We start from the raw sequence: 24,113 nt of genomic DNA, 5'->3' as shown, positions 1-24,113 counted from the left end.
TACTTACCACACAGCCACTCCTGCGCCTTACATATTTTTTTGTTTTTTAGCATAACTAAGCCAAATTCACACAGGTTGCATGAATAAGGATAGATAAGTGAATGCACAACTATTAAAGACACAAACCATGGCAGCTTACATAACTGTTACAAACCAATATAAACATTCACAGATTAGCTACACATTCTTTCACATCCGTAGCATTAACAAAATTTCTACTTCAAGCAAGACTCTTTGTTGTTCACCTCAACATGAGATTTCGTACATGCTTAGCTGAATGAATACAACAAACAGCAACTCATTTCTGTCAGTTCACTTAAAAACTCTGTTTATTTCTCTCATTTTTACCACAGCAAAATTATCCACTCTAAACATGTGTGGCATTTAAAATGACCTTGCATTCACAGTCACATAAAAGCTTGCTCTTAAATGTTGTAATCTTAAAACCTGTCATGTCTTGTTGCTGCACTTAGAAACTTATTTTTATTAATGCATCAACTACCATTTTATGTCACTAGGAATTATCCCACTATTTTGGCTGCACAAGATCTACACAAGGGAGAAAAAAACGGAAAATAAAGTAATATATGTGGTGTGTGTGTGTGTGTGTGTGTGTGTGTGTGTGTGTGTGTGTGTGTGTGTGGTGTGTGTGTGTGTGTGTGTGTGTGTGATAATCATCTGGTAGAATGCTCACCTGTCATGTGGGCAGCCCAAGTTTGATTCCTGGCTGATGCAATGGTAGCTATTTATCCAACCCATGCCAGCATGGAAAATAGACATAAAAGGATGATGATGATGATGCTTCATGCTGGGATGAGTTTGGCAGTTTGACAAGATCTGATGCCTCCAAGGACGGCATTGTATTCCAATGCCTGCTTTGGCATGGTTTCTACAACCTGATGCCCTTCCTAATGCCAACCATTTCACAGCATATGCAGTGTCATTTTCTTTTCCTCTTTTTTTGTGCCACTGGCACCAGTGAGATTGCCATGCAACTCACAAGACTACAAACCCTGCAAAAGGGTGGGGTTAGTTTTATGCTAAGGGATGAGGGGGTTAAAGCATGAGAGAAGTGGGGAACAGAAATGGATCTTGTAGAGGAATTGCATGTAATGTTTACACATAGCTGTTATTACTGTCCAACTTGCCTTTCTGTTATCTACAAAGAGATCAATATTAAGTGCCAACCTTGTATTTTTCCAGCTCCTCTTCCACATTCAAAGCCAGCTCCGGACATGAGGTGTTGTGATAGTCAATGAGATTCTTGAATCTACAATGGAAAATTAACAACGGTTGAAGTTTAGTGTAAATGTTTGTGGAAAAGAGATGAGAGTGGGGCTGAAATACTCACTGTGCACTCCCTGCAAGAATGATATAAAGGAGTGTATAATATTTAAAAACAAAACTTCAACAAATCAGAACAAAGAATTTATATCTGTCACAATACAGTGAGAAAAAGAAAGAAAAAAAATAGTGATTCATATAACAGCATTTGCTACAAACTCATGGATCAAATTTCAGAAAGGACAAAAAAAAAAAATAAGGTGAATAAAAATGAAAATGGAGAGAAGATAGTTAATCACAGGGACTGTCCATCCCACCAAATATAGATACACACAGATAAGAAAACACTGAATTAAAAGCATGTTAAGACCCTTGCCAAGCAAGAGAGTTACTAAGTCAGCCAGAGATATACTCACAAGTGGAGAATAAGAGATATTTGAGTAGGGTGTGGTATGTGTGTGTGCATGCAACTTGCTTTCTTGCAAAAAGCAATGGCCACATGTGAAGCCCCATACTCAAACATGTAGGACTACCCTGAGAAACATGTAAAAATATAGCAACTGGCAAAAACAAATTGATTTAACAAAACAACGCTTCCTTTTTTTTCTTTTTTTGTTTGGAGGTAGAAGTCTTCTAAAATAAAATTTGTTCGGTTACAAACTAGATGAGAAAGCTTACTCAGATTTTGTGTTGTTTCACAGCAGTGTGTACCAGTAGTAGGCTGTTTATCTGAATCACCAGAGAAATTAATAACGGTACTGATAACATCAAAATATATATATGTATATACATATATATAATTAAAATGTAATATACTGTACTTACTCATGTATAAGTCATACCCCTAATTTAGTGTTAAATCTTGGTACAAAACATTTTCCCTTCATAGTTTTAGCTTTTCTCAGAATCCAGTATGAAATAGTGCAACTTATACACATGTAAAAACAGTGCATATAAAATATACATTCATACATATATATATATATATATATATATAAAATGAGCTTATTGTTTACAATACACTACAACATATAACAATATATTCCAACATTCCAACAATATCTATATACCATATATACTCAAGTAAAGTCGACCCCATCTGAAAGAAGTTACCTCCACCACTTCCTTTCGTTAAAAATTAATTGTTAAATCACAAGTACAAGTCAACCTTAGCTTTTCAGAAATAACAGATCAACCTATGAATTTGTACATATAAGGGCAGGATACAGAAATTCCTTTTTATAATGTTCTTAAACAATATTATAAGGTTCACATACTTTTTGACACATATTATTACAACCTGAAACCAAATCTTTGTCAACTTACCATTTGACGGTGTAACCACTACACTGGTGGCCAATAACAACTGGACATTCATTTATATTATATTATATCAACACACAATTTTTCTCAAAGTAAATACTGATTTCTTACTTTACAAGATCTTCCACCAATTTTACATATTTCACACTTTTTGCAGTCTTTCTCTGTGCACAGATCAGCTGAGATATAGTTTCCTTGGAACACTTATTGAGTACTATTTACCTGGTACATGCAGATGTACTTTATAGTTTTGTCAAAATAGAGCATGTATCACATTTATGAAGCCATCTGAATTTATGCATAACAGGAATTAAAGAAGACTAGGCTGGACTTTTAGGTTTAAGACAAGTGCTGGATGGTAAGTAGCAGGTTTTCACCAGTGAAAAAATCAAAATCAAAAAGTAGACGAAATATTTACCAAGGGTTATGTGACCTGTGATTTTTGAAAATGTTACTTATACAGGAGATATATGTCCACCCGCATATAATGTGGGGTAGGCATGCATCTCCTCTATAGTAAGACACCTGTGCTTGTATGTCAGACTTTAACCTCCCAACTAGTGTAAAGCCAACTCCCTACTCTCAAATACAGGGTGGGCCAAAAGTTACACACCAAAACGTGACGATTTAGTTGAATTATTATTATTATTATTACTATTAATGGAATTTGTAGCTGTGATACCATTGCCGGTGGCACGTAAGAGAACCATCCAAACGTTGTCGTAGCCAGTGCCGCCCTGACAAGCCTCCGTGCCGGTGGCACGTAAAAAGCACCATCCGATTGTGGCCGTTGCCAGCCTTGCCTGGTACCTGTGCCGGTGGCACGTAAAAAGCACCCACTACACTCACGGAGTGGTTGGCATTAGGAAGGGCATCCAGCTGTAGAAACATTGCCAGATCAGACTGGGCCTGGTGCAGCCTTCTGGCTTCCCAGACCCCAGTTGAACCGTCCAACCCATGCCAGCATGGAAAGCGGACGTTAAACGATGATGATATTCATTCATCATGTACAAGCATGTGTATTCATCACTATTCTATTTCATTCAATTTTAGAAAAACTGAAGCATGTCTTTAGCAACTCCAGAGCATTTTGAACATATTTTGTGCGTGACTTTTGGTTCACACTGTACATTCCCCACTTAGTTGAGAAAACTATTTTATTTATTTTTTTCTTGTTCTTTTCTTCTCTTGCTAGTTACTCAGCAACCTTACTAACCCTGATGGCACCTAGTACACACTGTAAAGTGTGGCATTAAGGAATAGGCATCCAGCCAAAGAAACCATGCCAAACTGACGCAGGAACTCGGTGCAACCTTGCAGCTCACTTGATCCTGTCAATCCATCCAACCCATACCAGCATAGAGAATTAATGTTAAACGATGATGATTGTAAGATGTGTTTTTCAATGAACAATCAACACTACAATTCATATACTTTTTAACCATTTACATAATAAGAACTTCACCAATGATATATTATGGATTCACATATGAATTTTAGACCCTTTAAAGTTAAGGCTCATGCAATAGTTGACACCTTACTTTTTAAACTCACCCCCGAAAAGCTGCTTTAAAAAATTTTTTTAATCGACTTTAACTTGAGTGTATATGGTATATATTAAATATGCTCCACAGAAACAACAATAAAGTGAAAATATAACAATTCTATTTTAATAAAGTTATAAAGAAAATATCAACAGCAAAATCATTGACATGAAAATACTTACCTTTCTGTAAATAGGTTAAAATCACCAACAAGATCACACATACGCAGACCATTCCTTGTTGCCTAGCAATCATATTAAAACATTATTTAGTTTATGTACATACAATATGTGTATATATACATATATTGTATAGAGAAGTCTCAAGATTTCAGGTCAGCATTGGCTGAACAGATATCATGAAAAGGAATTCTAGCTTTGAGAACCCCACCTTTATTATCCTAGGATAGTGTTGATAATATATCCAATGCACCCCACTGTTTTATTTTCTCTTTTGAAATAGCAGGGATGTGATTTGAGGGAGAATTGGTGACTGTTTAGCAGGTCAAACAATCATGTAGAGGCTCCCACAGGAGATATGTTAATATCACCAAGGAATATATTAACTTGGCAACCAACCAGTTAATTTTAAATAAATGCAAAAAAGTTTGAAAAATTATCAAGAATTTGGAGGATATTTAATAAAATAATTAAGTTTATTGTTCTGAATGAATAACTTTACTGCAATTATGAAACTGGTGTTTAGAAAATGCTTCAACAAAAGACCAATATATGTTGGCTGCTGGTAATGTTTAATACCAAGTCATCTCTTGAATCTGCAGACACATTACCAAATTCAAGCCATTAGTATTTTATATTTTATTTAGAGATATTATCCAATGTCCATCATTTTTCAGACAAAAGAATATGTTTTATGGGAGATTCAGCTGCTATTTCTAGCAGGTTAATTGACCATATAGAAGATTACTGGTTGATTAATACTCTTTCATTTTTCATTTTGATTGAAAAAAAATAAAACTTCAGTCAAAATTCTAACGAGAAAACTTTTCACATACAAACAAGGGATTCTCTACAAGCTCACTCAACCTGCTAAAAATTGCAGCTAAACACCCATAAAAAAAAGAAAAGTTAAACTGGATATTGGATAATATATTATATCTAAATAAAAGACAAGACTGAATGATAGCTTCTCATATAAGATCTCATAAATGGGTTAGCCATAGACCTCTAACATTTATGAGGGGTAGAGTTATCCCAGACTAGCAGCTTTGGACTAGTCACTGAAGGCTCACACGGGCCAAATGGTGATGTTAGACAGTCTACCACTCAAGAGCAACTCAAGTCTGTTTGATGGTCATCTACAGTTTCTGTTAACTCTATTGCGCTTTGATGGCTTTAGCCGACCAAAAAATGTTAGACGACATACACACATTCCCAAGATGTTGCTCAGGAGAATCAAAATGTGAAGAAAGCAATTACAAATTAGACTTCTGGTTAAACTATTCATTTTATGAAACTGTTTTTCTTATATATATAAAAAATCATTAGAATGCCAGAAGTTACTAGAATTTTAGAATCAACAACAGATTTTGCATACCTTAGAGGCATATGTTGGACCGATTCCTTTCTTAGTGGTTCCAATTCTAAAAGAGAAAAAGGTAAGTAGATAATGAGACACACAACAAAAACATGACAAATAATTTGAATCAAAGGAGAAGACAGCTCAAACCAAAATACTGAAGCAAAACAAACATATGATGAGCAGCGGCATGGTCATATATATGATTAAGAAATTTTCTATGCAATCATGTGGTTCTAAGTTCAATCTCACGGTGCAGCACCTTGGGCAAGCATCTTCTTACCATAGTCCCAAGTTGGCCAATATAATTGATTGAAATTTCATAGGTGGAAACTGTGAGGAAACCCATCATTTAGTTTATACAGGAGTTTATATCAGTGTAAGGTTAATTGAAAAAGGAACAACAGATGATAAATTTCTGCAATATTTATGGTCAACTGCATTATCTCCCTTCTCACCAAGTAGGCCTTCAGTTATTTTTTGATGGAATAAAGGATACAGGGCCATATCTAACACATCCTAGTTTCAGCAGCATGTATTTAAGTAAAACGTTTTTTGTACATTGAAGCACAGTATTTAAAGGACCCAAGGTGATTTTTCTCTTTTTGAGGCATTTTCTTTTCTCTCAAATATAGTATCTGTCTTTCACTAATTACAATAATATAATAATGAAATTATTGTATACAGTGCTCAGGTGCACTACAACTTGTCAAAAGTGCGTATAAAGCATATGCAGTAATGTACAAATGTCTGGGAAGTGAACAGTATATGAGTCAGATACATGCTTGCGTGTGTATGGAGAGGAGAAAATTACATGAGTTTATATTGTCTTTCAATACCTGAAAGGGTTTAACCCTTTAGTGTTTGCATTATTCTGCCAAAATTAATCCTTTTTTTATCCACATTGTTTTGAACTAATCATGCATTATCTTGTAGCTATGAGATTTTGATGAGGTAACTGTTAATTTCTAAAATGATATTGTAGGGTTGGTGTGAGAGACCAGATATGGCCAGTTTGAACATAAAACAGGCAGAATACTTTTGGCCGGTTTAAATGCTAAAGGGTTAAACAAGGACAGCATCTTCTCACATTTTGTCATCTTCCTTTTAAGGTTCAGCCACAGGCCTCCCATTACTTTTTCCTATAGCTCACTTAGTTCTTCCCACTTGGACACTGCTTTGACAATTCACTACCCAGCCGTCACCTTCTGCATTATATATCCATTATCAAAGCAGTCTTCTCTCTTATACACTACATCTGATTCATCTTCAAGCTGCTCTTTCTCTCAGCTCATTTGCATTCCATCATTCATTCACACAAACATTACATCTCCAGCAGTGCCATGAATGCTTCATTTCTTTCCAAGCTTTACTTTTTCTCTACATTCTCCACATTGAAGAGAATTCCATGAGTTATCATATCCCTTTAGCATTTAAATCGGCCATATCCGGCCAAAATATTCTCTCCTGTTTTAAATTGGCCAGATCTGGCCTCTTACACCAGCCCTACTATATCATTCTAAAAATGAATAGTTACTTCATCAAAATCTCAAAGCAGGATTAATTTTAAACCATGTGAATAAATAAGCATTACTTTTGATAGAATAATGCAAATACTAAAGGGTTAATGAGTTAAATGACAATTATTTCTTCCTCATCAGAAAATATAATATCTAGTAGTGGTAGAATTGAAGGGAGGGACAATCCAACTTGAAAATTTTTTTCATGTTTTTCATTTCAAAAGCAGTGAGACTTAATGCAACTGATGTTGTTGGTAAGTTAATGATTGCAAGAAAACACGGACAAGGAAGGAATTTTGAAGAGAGGCGCGGGCATAGCTGTGTGGTTAGGGAGCTTGCTTCCTAGCTACATGGTTTTCAGGTTCGCATGGCACTTTGGGCAAGTGTCTTCTACTATAGCCTCGGGCCGACCGAAGCTTTGTGATTGAATTCGGTAGGCGGAAGTTACTCCCGTGTGTGTATATGTGTGCGTGTAGGTGCTCAGTGCCTCTCCGAATGTTCTGGAAAAGAAGGATTATGAATAGCAGTTATGCTTGACAAAAAAGCACTGGAGTTTTAACCCTTTCGTTACCAACCCGGCCGAAACCGGCTCTGGCTCTTTAGTACAAATGTCTGGTTTTCAAAAGTTCTGAATTAAAACCTTCCACCAAACCTTAGTCTCAATTTATGTCTCTAACTCTAGCTTAATGATAACAATGTTATTTTACTTAATTCTTTGTTATATTTAAAATAATTGGAAGAAACACTGAGCATCTCAAAATAAATTCAGTAACGAAAAGGTTAATATATGGAGTGAAATACAATAAAAAATTTAAAAATTACTGATTCAAATTGACGTACAGCAAAACCTCGTCAATATACATACAGATTTCCAAGTTGGCACCAACAAAGGAAACAAAATCCAAAAACATCCTCATGTAAATCAAGAGTTGGCTTAGTTTGAAATTTTGTTGTTAAAAAAATTACTCACGAATTTCTTCCTCTTTTCATTTCTTGCACCCCATCCAACTTCATGTGGAGATCAAACACTGTAAAATAAATAGAGAAAAATCATCATTTTAACAGTTGCCATCAATTTAAGAAATATTTTAATACCTTGAAAATGTTGAGAAAATACTTACCTATTAAAATGTTGATAAAATGTTCAATTATACTCTGAATAATTTGCAGAACTAATGAAACTATAATTAATTGATTAGTAATTGCTTTATTAACAGGAGTGGCTGTATGGTAAGTAGCTTGCTAACCAACCACATGGTTCCGGGTTCAGTCCCATTGCGTGGCATCTTGGGCAAGTGTCTTCTGCTATTGCCCCGGGCCGACCAATGCCTTGTGAGTGGATTTGGTAGACGGAAACTGAAAGAAGCCTGTCGTATATATGTATATATATGTGTGTATGTGTGTGTGTGTTTGTCCCCCTAGCATTGCTTGACAACCGATGCTGTTGTGTTTACGTCCCCATCACTTAGCGGTTCGGCAAAAGAGACCGATAGAATAGGTAAAGAGTAACCCTTTAGCATTTAAACCAGCCATATCTAGCTGAAATATTCCACTTGTTTTTATTTTCAAGCTGGGCAGATCCAGCTCCTCACACCTACCCCACAATGTCATCCTTAAAGGTAAACAATGACATCATCAAAATCTTTAAGCTACAAAATAATGCATGATTAATTCAGAACAATGACTAGATAAGCATTACTTGTGACAGAATAATTTGAACGCTAAAGGGTTAAATTAACCAGAGACATACAAGAACCTCTTGCCAGCTGACAAGGGTTTTATTCTTTTACTTGTTTCAGTCATTTGACTGCAGCCATGCTGGAGCACTGCCTTGAAGGGTTTTAGTCAAACAAACCAACACCAGGACTTATTTCGTAAGCCTAGTACTTATTCTATCAGTCTCCTTTGCTGAACTGCTGAGTTACAGGGATGTAAACATACCAACATCAGTTGTCAAACAGTGATGGGGGAGGTGACAAAAACAGATACAAACACACACACACACACACACACATATATATATGACAGGCTTCTTCAAGTTTCTTATTTCTTTACTGTCCACATGGGGCTACACACAGAGGGGACAAACAAGGACAGACAGACGGATTAAGTTGATTATATCGACCCCAATGCGTAACTGATACTTACTTAATTGACCCCGAAAGGATGAAAGGCAAAGTCGACCTTGGCGGAATTTGAACTCAGAACGTAGTGGCATACGAAATACCGCTAAGCATTTTGCCCGGCGTGCTAACGTTTCTGCCAGCTCGCCGCCTTTCTTCAAGGCTTCTTCAAGGTTCTGTCTACCAAATCCACTCACAAGTTTTTTGCCGGCCCTGTGCTATAGTAGAAGACACTTGCTCAAAGTGCCACACAGTGGGACTGAACCCGGAACCATGTGGTTGAGAAACAAGCTTTTTACCATGCAGCCACACCTGTGCCAACAGGTATGTATAAACGTAATGAAACAAGAGCAATAAAGAACTGTAAACACGACCCACTTTCAACAAGTACAGGACAAGAACGTTTCAACAGTAATCACTTCCAACTTATAATAAAATGGCATAGTTATACAAGCAATAAAAGTCAAGCTTGAATTGGTATGACTTTTGTGATGTTATTTCTAATTAGGGCACATATCTTCAGAGAGTGTCAAAAGATTATGCGAAGGTAATACTTAAAAAAGATTCAACATTCTCAGTTTGTTTCTAAAGGCGGTGAGCTGGCAGAAATGTTGGCACGCCAGGCAAAATGCTTGGCAGTATTTCATCTGTCGTTACGTTCTGAGTTCAAATTCCGCCGAGGTCAACTTTGCCTTTCATCCTTTCAGGGTCGATAAATTAAGTACCAGTTGCAAACTGGGGTCGATCTAATTGACTGGCCGCCTCCCCCAAAATTTCAGACCTTGTGTCTAGAGTAGAAAGTATTCTCGGCTTCTTTCTTGCTTTGAAGAAGGTCCACAAGACACCTGTATAATAAGCCAATTAAATCAACCTCAGTACTTGACTGTGGTACTTTTATTTTATCAACCCTCAAAATTTGAAAAGCAAATCTGACATCAATGTGAGTCTTTGATCTTTCACTTGTTTCAGTCATTATTAGACTGCGGCCATGCTGGAGTACCATGCTGGAAGAGTTTATAGTAAAATGAATCAACCTCAGCGCTTATTCTTTTAAAGCCTGGCACTTACTCTATTGGCCTCTTTTGCCGAACCACTAAGTTACGGGGACATAAACACACTAACACCAGTTGTCAAGCAGTGGCAGGAGACAAACAGACAGACAGACACACACACATACATATATATAAGGAGGCGCAATGGCCAAGTGGTTAGAGCAGCAGACTCACGGTCGTAGGATCACGGTTTCAATTCCCAGACCGGGCATTGTGAGTGTTTATTGAGCGCAAACATCTAAAGCTCCACGAGGCTCCGGCAGGGGGTGGTGGCGATCCCTGCTGTACTCTTTCGCCCCAACTTTCTCTCACTCTTTCTTCTGTTGGCCTGCTCGCTTAGTCAGCGGGGTGGCGTCATTTGAAGGCTAAAACAATGCGAAGCGCATTGTGACCAGCGATGTGTAGCAACATCTGATAGCCTGATCGGTCACGGTGACGGTGATATATATATGTGTATATATATATATACGAAGGGCTTCTTGCAATTTCCACAAAGTTATAGTAGAAGACACTTGTCCGAGGTGCCATGCAATAGAATTGAACCCAGAACCATGTGGTTAAGAAGCAAGTTTCTTACCATACAGCTACACCAGCACCTATAAATGTGTTTATTTTATAAACTTTTATATTGCAAATGCTTAGTGCCTGCACTTATAAATGTGTATTTATTGTATTAACTTTTAAATAGCAAACAGCTAACGCCTGCACATGTCACAAAGCCATTTACATCACAAATGGTTAATAATGGAAACATTAGTCATAGGTTCTTTTGAATTTCACTACAAAGTGTCAATACATAATTCAATGCATGCCAAATAATGGGACGTCCTGTTCAGTTTTTCTCAATATTTAGAGTACAGCTTTTGCCAATATACATAAGCAACAAGGCAGTGAGCTGGCAGAAACGTTAGCACGCCGAGCAAAATACGTAGCCGTATTTCATCTGCCGCTATGTTCTGAGTTCAAATTCCGCCGAGGTCGACTTTGCCTTTCATCCTTTTGGGGTCGATAAATTAAGTACCAGTTACGCACTGAAGCTGATGTAATTGACTTAAACCGTTTGTCTGTCCTTGTTTGTCCCCTCTATGTTTAGCCCCTTGTGGGCAGTAAAGAAATAGGCATTTCATCTGCCGTTACGTTTTGAGTTCAAATTCCGCCGAGGTCGACTTTGCCTGTCATCCTTTTGGGGTCGATAAATTAAGTACCAGTTACACACTGGGTCGATGTAATTGACTTAAACCGTTTGTCTATCCTTGCTTGTCCCCTGTGTTAAGCCCCTTGTGGGTAGTAAAGAAATAAATATACATAGGCAACACACACACACTATGCTTTCATACATATACACTCATGCATAAACCTGTGCGTGCATTTGTTTTGTTCGTTAAATGTCCATTTTCCTGTTGCTAGCATGAATTTAGAGAGGAATTATTGCAGATGGGGTTTAATAGCTAGATGTCCTTCTGGTTACCAACCTTTACCCACTTCCAAATAAAGGAACTGTTTTCATTTTTTTTTTCTAGTTTCCTATTTTTTGAAACTACAGAATGACTGGTCTTGTCAACATCATCACTGCTGGGCTTAACCTGTGACTAGCTTGAAATTTACACAACACAATAGGCGCAGGAGTGGCTGTATGCTTACCAACCACATGGTTCCGGGTTCAGTCCCACTGCGTGGCACCTTGGGCAAGTGTCTACTATAGCCTCAGGCTGAGTGGATCTGGTAGACGGAAACTGAAAGAAGCCCGTCATATATGTGTGTATATATACATATATATATATATATATATATATATTATATATATATATATATATATATAATATATATATAATATATATATATATTATATATATATATATATGTATGTGTATGTGTGTGTGTGTGTATATGTTTGGGTGTCTGCTGTGTTTGTCCCACCAACATCGCTTGACAACTAATGCTGGTGTTTTTACGTCCCCGTAACTTAACGGTTCGGCCAAAGAGACCGATAGAATAAGTACTAGGCTTACAAAGAATAAGTCCTGGGATCGATTTGCTTGACTAAAGGCGGTGCTCCAGCATGGCCACAGTCAAATGACTGAAACAAGTAAAGAGAGTAACAGACATATGTATGAATGCATATGTGTACATTAGAGACACAAACAGGAAAATAAAACTCTAAACACAAGTATCTATGTGTGTGTGTGTGTTTTATTAACGATCAGCTGAAGTTGCATAATGATTCAAAAGCCAAGAGTTTTGTGTGTTAACACTTGTCAAGTGATGAGTGCCGATACATAAAACTCTCAGCACTTGAGCTACTCCGTAATTTCTGCTGGTTATTAATAACATGAGAGAGTGGGGAGAAGGAAGGGAGAAAGAGAGAGAGAGAAACAACAGGCTTCCTGCAGTTTCCATATATTTCAGAAGGAAATTTGATAGATGGTTGGCATTGATCAAGCAAGGCTAAGTTCTGTGCAGTGGGGCTGAACCTAAAACTATGTGGTTAAGAATTTAACACCTTAGCAAGACAGCCATGCATAGCACACACACACCAAAGGCGTCTTTATATCTTGGAAAATCAAGGGTCTACTCATAGAAAAGTTCCTCTCCAGAAAACAGGTTTAGGTCAAGATTTCCTTCTTTCAACCCCCACCCACTTTTAAAAATATTTTTAAATGGAAGATGGCAATTACCCATGCAGCAAAGAATAATACAGCTTCCCAGTAGTATCATTGCAACCAAACTCAGAACATGAGCCGAAACAAAGAATTTGAACCAAAACTCTTACAATTTTGTCAACCTAGGACTATAGCAGAGGACAGGAACTTGCTCAAAGAGTGATGTGATGAGACAGAACTGAGGACCACATGGTTCTTGAGCGCCATATATCTGTAAGAAATATTGTAAGGAATTTTGCTTCTTGTCACCCTACTGCTTCTGCCATATAGCTGGCAGAATCGTTAGCACGCCGGGCGAAATGCGTAGCCGTATTTCGTCTGCCGTTACGTTCTGGGTTCAAATTCCACCGAGGTCGACTTTACCTGTCATCCTTTCGGGGTCGATTAAATAAGTACCAGTTACGCACTGGGGTCATTGTAATCGACTTAATCCCTTTGTCTGTCCTTGTTTGTTCCCTCTATGTTTAGCCTTCTGTGAGCAATAAAAGAAATAAATAATAATCATAAAAATAAATTACCCAGATGAGCTCGGTTTGAAATCTTCAAACGATTCTGCCAGTTTGTAAGGCCCTTAGCAGCATTTTTCTCAATTTCATGGAATAATTCAGGCAGGTTAACAACAACGCCATTACCTGAAACACAACAAAAAGACATTATTCAGATGAATACAGGTTGGGATTGGGGGAGTTAGTTGTGTCTGTGATACCCACCCTTTATATCTTGTAAAATCAAGAGTCTACCCATGGAAAAGTTCCTCTCCAGAAAACAGGTTTAGGTCAAAATTTCTTTCTTTCAACCCCCACCCCTACCCACTTTTTAAAATATTTTTAAATGGAAGACGTTACTATGAATGGTACTCAGATCGAAGTATTAAAAGGTAGCTGTGAGATTCGTGAGGTATAAGAATATGAAAGAACACCAGAGGTGGGAACAGGCATCTGCTGTTCAAAATAGTACGAACAATCCAACTAAATAAATACAATGTGTAGGTACAGAACAGCACCAATAAACAGCAGATATAGTTTGTATTTATGTAGATGTAAGTAGGTGCCATAGGTTGGTAAGTAGGTGCCATAAGTTGTAGTACAGAGAGCAAGAGTACTGTATGAACCTAGGGATCTTTTCGCTTGGACCAGCAGATTTTTTAAATAATTTCTTTGTAACTAATTTCTTTTAAACTTCGTATACTGGTAGAATGTGTTTATAAAACATCTTTTTCTCTTGGCTTTCTTGAGAAAATTCTGTAGTTTATAAGCTATTTGTTGTTTAATTTCTTTCATTTCAGCAATTTCAATGACGTCTATTGAGGTGAATACAATTTCTCCGAATCTTTGTCAACAACAATTATTTGCGGTGTCATATGACAAATAATTGTTGTTGACAAAGATTTGGAGAAATTGTATTCACCTCAATAGACGTCATTGATTGCCGAAATGAAAGAAATTAAACAACAAATGGCTTACAAACTACAGAATTTTCTCAAGAAAGCCAAGAGAAAAAGATGTTTTATAAACACATTCTACCAGTATACGAAGTTTTAAAATGTTTAGATACAAAGAAATTATTTCAAAAATCTGCCGGTCAAAGCGAAAAGATCCTGAACCTAGTTGTAAATTAAGATCAAAGATAGGTATAAGCCATTGCTGAAGATAGCAGGGATACTATACAGACCTTATTGTAAATTAATACCATGGACAGGTGTCAATCAAGACAGTAGGGTTACTGTACAGACCTGGTGCAAATTAGTATTATGAGCAGATACAAATTGCAGATATAGACAGTAGGGGTACTGTGTGATTTTCATGGTAAATTAGTATTGTAAATATCAGGGTACGATAAGGACATGGTAAATAGGTACTTATAAATAGTACATGCCACTAATATAGCCAGCAGGGTACTATGTGGACCTAATTGTAAAATAGGACCATGAATAGGTACAACCTACACCTATAGAAAAGCTAGTGGGTACTGCATGGATCTGTGTATATAGATTATGCACAAGCAGTTACTCTAGATACCAAATGTCATTGTAATTCAAGGGTTAAATATATTTATTAATCAGACATCTCTCATTAAAACATAGGAATGATTAACATAAAATTGTGGTGGATATATTTAATATTGAGAAGATATTTAGTCAATAATTGAATATTTTCGGAAGTGAGGAAAGACAACTTCTGACATCTTTCCATCAGACTCAGTAAAGTATAGAGTTTACTGTATTTGCTTAAGTAGTGATGAGAGAATCAGAATAGGATTACAGTGCTGAAACCTTGGCAATGCTATATGAGAAGACATATTACTCACCTATAATGACATCACATGTTGGATGAATTATTCCACTTGGCAACAGATGGAAATCATAAACGACATCATCAACAACTACGGTGTGGCCTGCGTTATTTCCACCCTGTAACGAGAAAGAGTGAGTTATGGAGTTAGGAAGAGAGGTATAGAAATAGAGAGTTATGAAGAGACAGACAGAGTTATGGAGAGGGAGAGAGAGAGAGCCAAAATTAGAAAGAGAATGAGGAAAAATGATTTGGAGAGAGAGAGAGAGTTTTAGAAAGATTTTGAGAGAATTAGAACAAGATAGAGAGGAGAAAGAGAGAGAGAGAGAGAGAGGAGAGAGAGAGAGAGAGAGAGAGAGAGGGGTGACAGAGTTATAGACAGATTACATTAAGGTACATGGACTACTAGAAACAAGTCAAACTGGCCTTAAATCATAACTTGCTATTTTAGTTTCCCTCTACTAAATTCACTCACAAATTAAAGGTCGGCCTTGGGCCATAGAAGACCGTCATCTTAGGTGCCACACACTAGGACTGAAGCTGAAACCATGAGGTTGCAAAATGAGCTTCTTAACCACACAACCAGAGGGAAAGGCTGTATCCACACCCCTTTACGGAGCCTCCAAGAACATCTTCATCCCTCTATCCAAGGACAGAGGGAAGAAGATATCCTCAAATGAGAGAGCTTATTTGAATGCATACAACAGAGAGGACTCCGCTAAAGGCAGGTAAGGTGGCACCAGATCATGGTATTAAAACCCAATCACACCTCAGGACAATTCACCCGCTTATTTCTTTACTACCCACAAGAGCCTAAACACAGAGGGGACAAACAAGGATAGACAAAGGGATTAAGTCGATTACATTGACCTCAGTGCGTAACTGGTACTTAATTTATCGACCCCGAAAGGATGAATGACAAAGTCGACCTCAGCAGAATTTGAACTCAGAACGTAACGGCAGACGAAATACCGCTAAGTATTTCGCCCGGCGTGCTAATGTTTCTGCCAGCTCATCACCTTTAATTCACCTACTTGGTTAATTACCCGCTCTCCAATATATTAAGCAGTTTTAAATCATCATCTGTTGTCCTCAGGGGTAATTGCTCTTGGGGTGTTATTGTCCATGTTGGGGTAAAACCATCCAAAGCCTATATACAAAACTGTGTTGATATATACAGGACTACCTTTTTGTAATCTTATGTGGGAGGGAATCAGAACAGCAAAATGGTAGGTGGGGGCAGAAGACAGGACAAGGAAACTGGTTGAGAGACATTGATTTAATAGTCATGGACAAACTGTGACCCATAGAGGTTTCTGAAAGGCATGCCTAATGAAAGATTGAGACCCCCTTTGGTCATGACTGACCGTGGGATTTCACTAAGAAAGTTACCCTCCCAGGCACAAGTCCGGGCAAGGTTGTTTATGGAAGATCAGCAGTCGCCCATGCATACCAGCCTCCCCTCTCCACGCCACCAATGTTATCCAAGGGAAAGGCAAAGGCCGATAAAGCTTGGCACCAGTGACATCGCAACTCATTTCTACAGCTGAGTGAACTGAAACAACGTGAAATAAAGTGTCTTGCTCAAGAACACAACACGCAGCCCGATCTGGGATTCGAACTCACAACCTTACGCTCATAAGCTCGATGCTCTAACCACTGAGCCATGCGCCTTCACAATGAAAGATTACCAAGAAGTTTTACAGTAGTTCAGCCTGCCTGTTGATGAGCCATATCTCATGTAGCCTGCTTAAACCAACAGCTGATTTAATAAGTTCTCTCTCTTTCTAGTATTTTCTCAGGGGCATATTGTTGATAAGCTCCTATCAAGCAGATTTTTAATTAATTGAAAGCACTCCAGTCCAGCTATTACTTACAAGGACTAAATTATGCAATGTAGCCACTGTGTTTCTAATTTTAAACAGATTTAGCTGATATTTCTAGCAGGTCAAGCTACTTTGTAGAGACTCCCTGTGGTCCGTTCTCTGTAGGAACTAGACCAAAGGAAACTAAACTTTGGTGCAAGTTCAAAGCACCGATGCACAGATCACAGTCATTATTTGAAAAGGTATTAAATGTCAAATTCTATTTACTTTTCTTCAATTAAATTAACTGTTCCACTACCAAGTTGTTAGTTTGCCAAACTTAGAATAAAAAAATAAAGTCACACCTGCGTAGGATTTGAACTCAGAACATAAGTAACCAAACAGCACACAAGGTATCATTGTATTTGATGCTCTACCAAATCAGCCATCTGGTTGCCACAAGTGTATGCTTGTACGTGTGTATGTAAATGATATATATATATATTTTTTAAATCACTTCACTTTGGTATGTGAGTGACATAGCAGAAAGCAAGCTTGCTAGCAAAAGCTAGGTCTCACATCCAGCTATTCTAATCTAATATTCAGGTGTATCAACTGCTCAGGTAACACTACACCATTTTCTTCGTTTTTTTTTTTTTTAAAGGAAAAGAACTTTCTTGGTAAAAGAAGAATATGGAGGGGTGGAGAGACAAGGAATAAATAGAAAGACATGGTACCAAACACTACTAGCTTATGTTATTAGTAGACTACATATCACAGGTAAAAATGCAGGAGATCAAAAACAACAACGAAGAAGGAAATATTAAAAGGCAGTTGCTTTGATACCATCAGAGACTATGAAAACATGTTGCAATGTAATCAGAAGATGTAGAGATTTTGTTTTGTTTTGTTTTGTTTTTTAAGCAAATACATAAAAATAAACTAGAAAAGCTTTGTTTTTGTTGTTGTTAAATACTGGGTCATCATGGGTTGAGAAGACATTTTTTTTCTTTACATAATCACCATTTAAAATGTGTGTGTGTGTGTGTGTTCAAGACAGCAATTTATCAGCAATCCTCCTTCCTGCTGTTTATCTTTTGCCAGCATGACTGTGTTGTCAACGAGCTTGCTGCCCAACCGCATGACTTTGTGTTCAGCCCCACTGCAAGCCACTGTGGACATGTGCCTTCAACTATCACCCCAGGCTAATCTGAGTGGATTTGGAAGATACAAAATGAAAAGAAGCCATGTGTGTGTGTATAAATATGGATAGATAGATACATAAATATCATCATCGTCATTTAACATCCGCTTTCCATGCTAGCATGGGTTGGACGATTTGACTGAGGACTGGCGAACCAGATGGCTGCACCAGGCTCCAATCTGATCTCGCAGAGTTTCTACAGCTGAATGCCCTTCCTAACGCCAACTACTCCAAGAGTATAGTGGGTACTTCTACATGCCACCGGCACGAAGGCCAGTCAGGCAGTATTGGCAATGGCCATGCTCAAATGGTGTTTTTTACGTGCCACCTACACAGGAGCCAGTCCAGCAGCACTGGCAACGACCTCACTCAAATGCTTTTTCACATGCCACCAGCACAAGTGCCAGTAAGGCGACGCTGGTAGTAATCACGCTTGAATGGTGATTTTTATATGCCACTGGCACAGAAGCCAGTCAGATACTCTGGCAACAGTCACGCTCAGATGGTGCTTGTAGAGCTCCACTAGCATGGATGCCAGTCATCGAATTTCCTCATTGACCACCAGATAAGGGATCAGGGGACCCTGTCAAAGGCTGACTCAATGCCAGTACAAATTAGCCAGTCTTGATGATGATTAGGAAGAGTTTGTTATATTTGACTAGAGTTGAAAATTCAGGTAACATGCACTGCTTCTTAGTGAAACACGATTACGTGTGTGCGGGCACGCATGAGCCTCCTTGTTTTGAAATTGGATGATAGTTGTAAACAAGTGCCACCATCATACAAGTGGTGTCCTTTGTTTCCAGTTTTCAGTGAAAATATGTCTGGCTGCAGGGGAAAAGGTGAAGGTTGACAACAGGAAGGGGATCTAGGTATAGAAAAATTTGCCTCAAAAAATTCCAACTGACCCACGTAAGCATAGAGAAAGTGGACATTAAGACGATGATGATGATGATATCACAGCAGGTTTCTGGACAATGTCATCTCTTTTCACGCGATATTAATCAACTCAAAGTTATGGTAGAAAACTCTCCCAAGAAGCCAACGCTGGAGGATGAAACCTAGAATCTGTGTTGTTACAATACAAATGTCAGTCGACAGACGAGTCTACAAACAATCAATGTGTTCCAGCTGTGACCATTACTTCCGATTTTCAGACAAAAAAACAAAAAAAAAAAAAATCCAGAAAAATTGAAAAAAAAAAAATCAATTGAAAACCCTTGGCCATAACTGAAGACTAAAACACTACAATAAAACAAAAAAAAAAAAGCAATATACTTAAAACTAAATTATCCATCATGGTCTTCTATCTTTTTAACCCACCCCACTTTTATGATACTAGGGTTTGCTGAGAATATGGATGCAATTTTTAATTAATAAGTCTATGTAAAGTTTCTCTTGTTTGCTTGAAGAGAGGAAGAACCACGTGTGTATGTGTGTGTATGTGTGTGTGCGCATGCGGGAGCACGTGAACACAATCACACAGAGCTAGTTAAAAGTACATTTTCCCTCACCCTGCACTCAACACCGACAGATTAGTACATCAAAACAAATGCTGATTACCCACATCCCCCTGTGTTATTTTTACCTCCTTTGAGAGCTGACAACAACAGCACTTCTTGTGTCTTCCCAGAGTTCACCAGTTATTTCCTCTGCGGAGACCTGAGATCACCCTACTTTGGCCTGTCCTCTGTAGAGAGAGACATTTACTTTACGAGTGTATATGTAGCAAGTACACACACACACACACACTAAAGTACTGTGTCATTGACTCTGGTATAGTTAAGTAAATAAATTAACATTTATAAACTTAATAAATCAATATTTAGCCAAGCTGTCAAGACTTATTGTAAATGTATTTATAGCTTTATATATATATATATATATATATATATATATATATATACATATATCATACATACATACAGTTTCACCACCAGTTAATTAATCTACATTGCCAACAAATGTTCAGATTTTTTTTCTTAATATCAAGCTGAGAGCCTCCTTCCACTCTTTCCTTTTCTGTATCCTGAACAGGATCTGTTTGCACAGAGAGATTAAATATATATATATATTGAAAATAGGTGAAAGAGATAGAAAGAGAATTGTTCTTTCACCGTTTCCAGCTTCTGGACTGTGGTCATGTCATAACTGGGGCACCAACTTTTAAGGTTTAAATTGATTACATTCACCCTGCCACCCTTGTGCTTTCTGTTTGCTACTCACTTTATTGACCTTGTGGAAGGTGAAAGGCAAAAGTTGACCAGGGCATAAAAGCATACAATCAGAATAAAACTCAATACCATAAAGATCGATGGTCTATTGATTCTGCCGTGCTCTGCCAATTATGTTGGCATGGATTGATATATAAGAGAGGAAACAAGAATTTCCAACTAATAATGTTCAGAAAAATTTTCATTTTCCAACAGTGTGTGTGTGTTTAGCAGAAGTGTGGCTGTGCGATCACAAGTTTATTCTAGAATCACATGACTCCAGGCTTTGTGCTGAGTGGAAAGAAGGGCAGATATCAAACTATGGCCTAGGGACAACTTGACTATATGTAAAACACTAAAAAAAATATCTACCGGGGAAATGCAAGAAACAGTATGTTTTTACAGCAAAGACTTAATGCTTAAAAGCTTACAAAAAAACTACTTTTAAACACTGACACACATCTCTGATGTACTATTACAATAAAAACATATCTCCCACACTGCTCTACTAAACAAATGGAACATGTACAAACACATACAAAATATCAATAGCCACACAGAAAAAACAAAAACAGTGGTGGGATATACACCACCCATAAGTTCAGAAGAACACCAACTATAGTGTTCTGAGAGTTTACCTTGCTCAACTCATTTTCGTCACCACCAAATTCTTTGGGTGTACAAGAAACAGAGCGCAATAAGTCTAAGATATCACACTGCATCCCATATGGATACGTCATTGCAGATTAGAAAGCATAGAATGGTTCCTAAGCTAGAAGGCATGGAAGAACTGAAAAGAAGATCTGTGAATAATGCCGCATCGCTTGACTTGTTAATTGCATAGCTTAGAACGGCTTGATCAGGGATATCTTGATTAGGGCTTACCCCAGGCTATGTTGCTACAACTAGCTGGTTGCTGTAGCAGAACTAGATCAGGACTTATTTGTGGCTACATCACAACAATTTGTGTTATCCTATATTTAGCTGTTTAAAACTTTTTTTTTTAAGATCAACTCACCAATATCTGGATTATATGCTAATCTGGTTTTAGATTTTGCACTGCACTGTACTGCTGTGGCAAGGCCAACAAAATAATAATAATAATGGCAAATACTAAACAAATCTGCCATAATAATAATAAGTTTTTAATTTAGGCACATGGTCAACAGTTTGAAAAGAGGGGGCTAGTCAATACCCCTATATGACTGGTACTTTGTTCTGCTGTTTGATATCCATTTTACATAGCTATAGACAACATAGTTATATAGTTGGAATGAGTGGTTAGACGTCCCAGCTAACCACTAGCCATCACCAGTGAGATTATATATATATATATAATTAATTTAAAGGCGGCGAGCTGGCAGAAACATTAGCACGCCAGGCAAAATGCATAGCCATATTTCGTCTGCCGTTACGTTCTGAGTTCAAATTCCGGGGTCGATAAATTAAGTACCAGTTACACACTAGGGTCGATGTAATTGACTTAATCTGTTTGTCCCCTCTGTGTTTAGCCCCTTGTGGGTAGTAAAGAAATATATATATATATAATTAATTTAACCCAGTATTTGCTATGATATTATTATTATTATTGATATATAATTAATTCAATTTAATTAAATCAATGGATTTGGAGAAAGCTGAACACTTTTGTGACCCATGTAATTTGCGCATGCACATATAGATTATTGATAATAAGGTGCAGGAATGGCTGCGTTGTTAAATTCACTTCCCAACCATTAGGTTTGGGGTTTAGTTCTTCTGTACAGCAGCTTGGGAAAGTGTCTTCTGCTATAGCTTCAAGCCAACCAAGGTCTTGAGAATGGATTTGTTGGATAGAGACTGAAAGAAGCCCATAGTGTGTGTGTGTAAGTGAAGGAGTGAGTGAGAGGGATATACGTACATACATACACACACACAGACTCCCAATGAGAACATGTGAGCATTGAATAATAAGTTTCCCATGTGCAAAGCCCTAAGGGATCACTAGCAACATACTTCATCCTTGTTCCATTCATCTGAATTTTCCTGCTACAAAACTTAGATACAAGAAAGAAAAAACGCATTGTTAATTAAGAATCTTCATAAAAGGTTTATTTCAAGTTTGCTCAGAGTTCACCCAACTCTTTAGTCCTAATTACGTAACCTGAAACCAGTGAGCAATATACCACATGTCAGGCACAAAAGACACATGGTAAGGCAGGCATGCAAGCCTCTAACAAACAAACGCTTGTCTCCTTTACTATTACTGCCCATATCAAATGTGGAGCTTCCCTAGCTGAAGTTTGTCTTAATTATACAAAACATACATTTAAATGGATTGCAGGAAATGACATATGTAACTGCAATGCGATGTATAAAAACCACCTGCTGTCATGAATGAGATCTCTTAACAGGTTTACTCAAGTTTCGCAAGCAGAGGGCATAGGACACAACATCCTGTGAGGTACGCTTCTGGAAATTATCCAAGACACTACCTGACTATTCTTAGATATACGTGATACGTGATTATTTGTATGCATGTTTGTGCATGTATAAATACACATATGCATACATACACACATATAATCAAATGCATACATCTATGTATATATGTATATATATATATATATATACATACATCTATGTATGTATGTATGTATGTATGTATATATGTATGTATTTATATATGTGTGTGTGTGTGTGCGGAGGCGCAATGGCCCAGTGGTTAGGGCAGCGGACTCACGGTTTCGATTCCCAGACCGAGCATTGTGTGTTTATTGAGCGAAAACACCTAAAAGCTCCACAAGGCTCCGGCAGGGCATGGTGGTGACCTCTGTTGTACCCTTTCGCCACAACATTCTCTCACTCTGTCTTCCTGTTTCTTGAGTAACGCTGCGATGGACTGGCGTCCCGTCCAGCTGGGGAGAACACATACGCAACAGAAACCGGGAAACCCGGCCCATGAGCCTGGCTAGGCTTGAAAGGGCAGCGTTTATCATTTTATATATATATATACATATGTACACATACATACACACACACACACACACACACACACACAGATGCACATACATGTAGATACATATAAACATAAGTATATGCATACACACAGGCACACACACACACATATGGACACATGAATAAATATATGCACAAATATAAGCTCATTTATTCAATGTCCATTTCACCATGCCATCACAGTTTAGCTTTGGCAATGGGAAAGGCATCTGGTCCCTTTTATCACCAACCATCATCAGTTTTACACACACACATACACATATTGATTATGCTATATATATATATATTTCCCTTTACAGCCATAGTAAACCATAGTAAGACATTGTCCAGCAGTTTACCAAACGTCTGCAGGTGCAACTTGGCTGTTCACTAACTGAAATCTCCTATAAGCTGCAAAACCACTTGTCAAACATCCAGTCTTGATAAGTGAGCTAAGCTGCACACGCCCCACTCTATTACAGCTTTCACTGCAAACACCAGATTTGTTTTCTCCCATAACAACTGGCCCTATAGCAACACTGATTCCACCGCAAAATCTAATACATGGGCTGTCAACAG

At 37.8% G+C, this 24,113-nt stretch overlaps 1 protein-coding gene across 1 annotated transcript in view; it reads right to left on the bottom strand.

Annotated features, from left to right (window-relative positions):
• Window positions 1-24,113, bottom strand: part of LOC115217014 (adenylosuccinate synthetase isozyme 2) — an 85,251-nt gene that overhangs the window by 38,047 nt on the left and 23,091 nt on the right. The window contains exons 2-7 of the mRNA XM_029786538.2: window positions 15,353-15,455; window positions 13,564-13,677; window positions 8,181-8,238; window positions 5,709-5,754; window positions 4,334-4,395; window positions 1,189-1,270 (exon numbers count right to left, since the gene is read on the bottom strand). Coding sequence (XP_029642398.1) covers window positions 1,189-1,270; window positions 4,334-4,395; window positions 5,709-5,754; window positions 8,181-8,238; window positions 13,564-13,677; window positions 15,353-15,455 — 465 coding nt within the window. The remainder of the gene's footprint in view (window positions 1-1,188; window positions 1,271-4,333; window positions 4,396-5,708; window positions 5,755-8,180; window positions 8,239-13,563; window positions 13,678-15,352; window positions 15,456-24,113) is intronic.

This window comes from Octopus sinensis, linkage group LG11 (genome assembly GCF_006345805.1).
Source record: "Octopus sinensis linkage group LG11, ASM634580v1, whole genome shotgun sequence".
NCBI lineage: Eukaryota > Metazoa > Mollusca > Cephalopoda > Octopoda > Octopodidae > Octopus > Octopus sinensis.
Note: the sequence above shows the minus strand (reverse complement) of the source record. Positions and strands in the feature narration are given on the sequence as shown.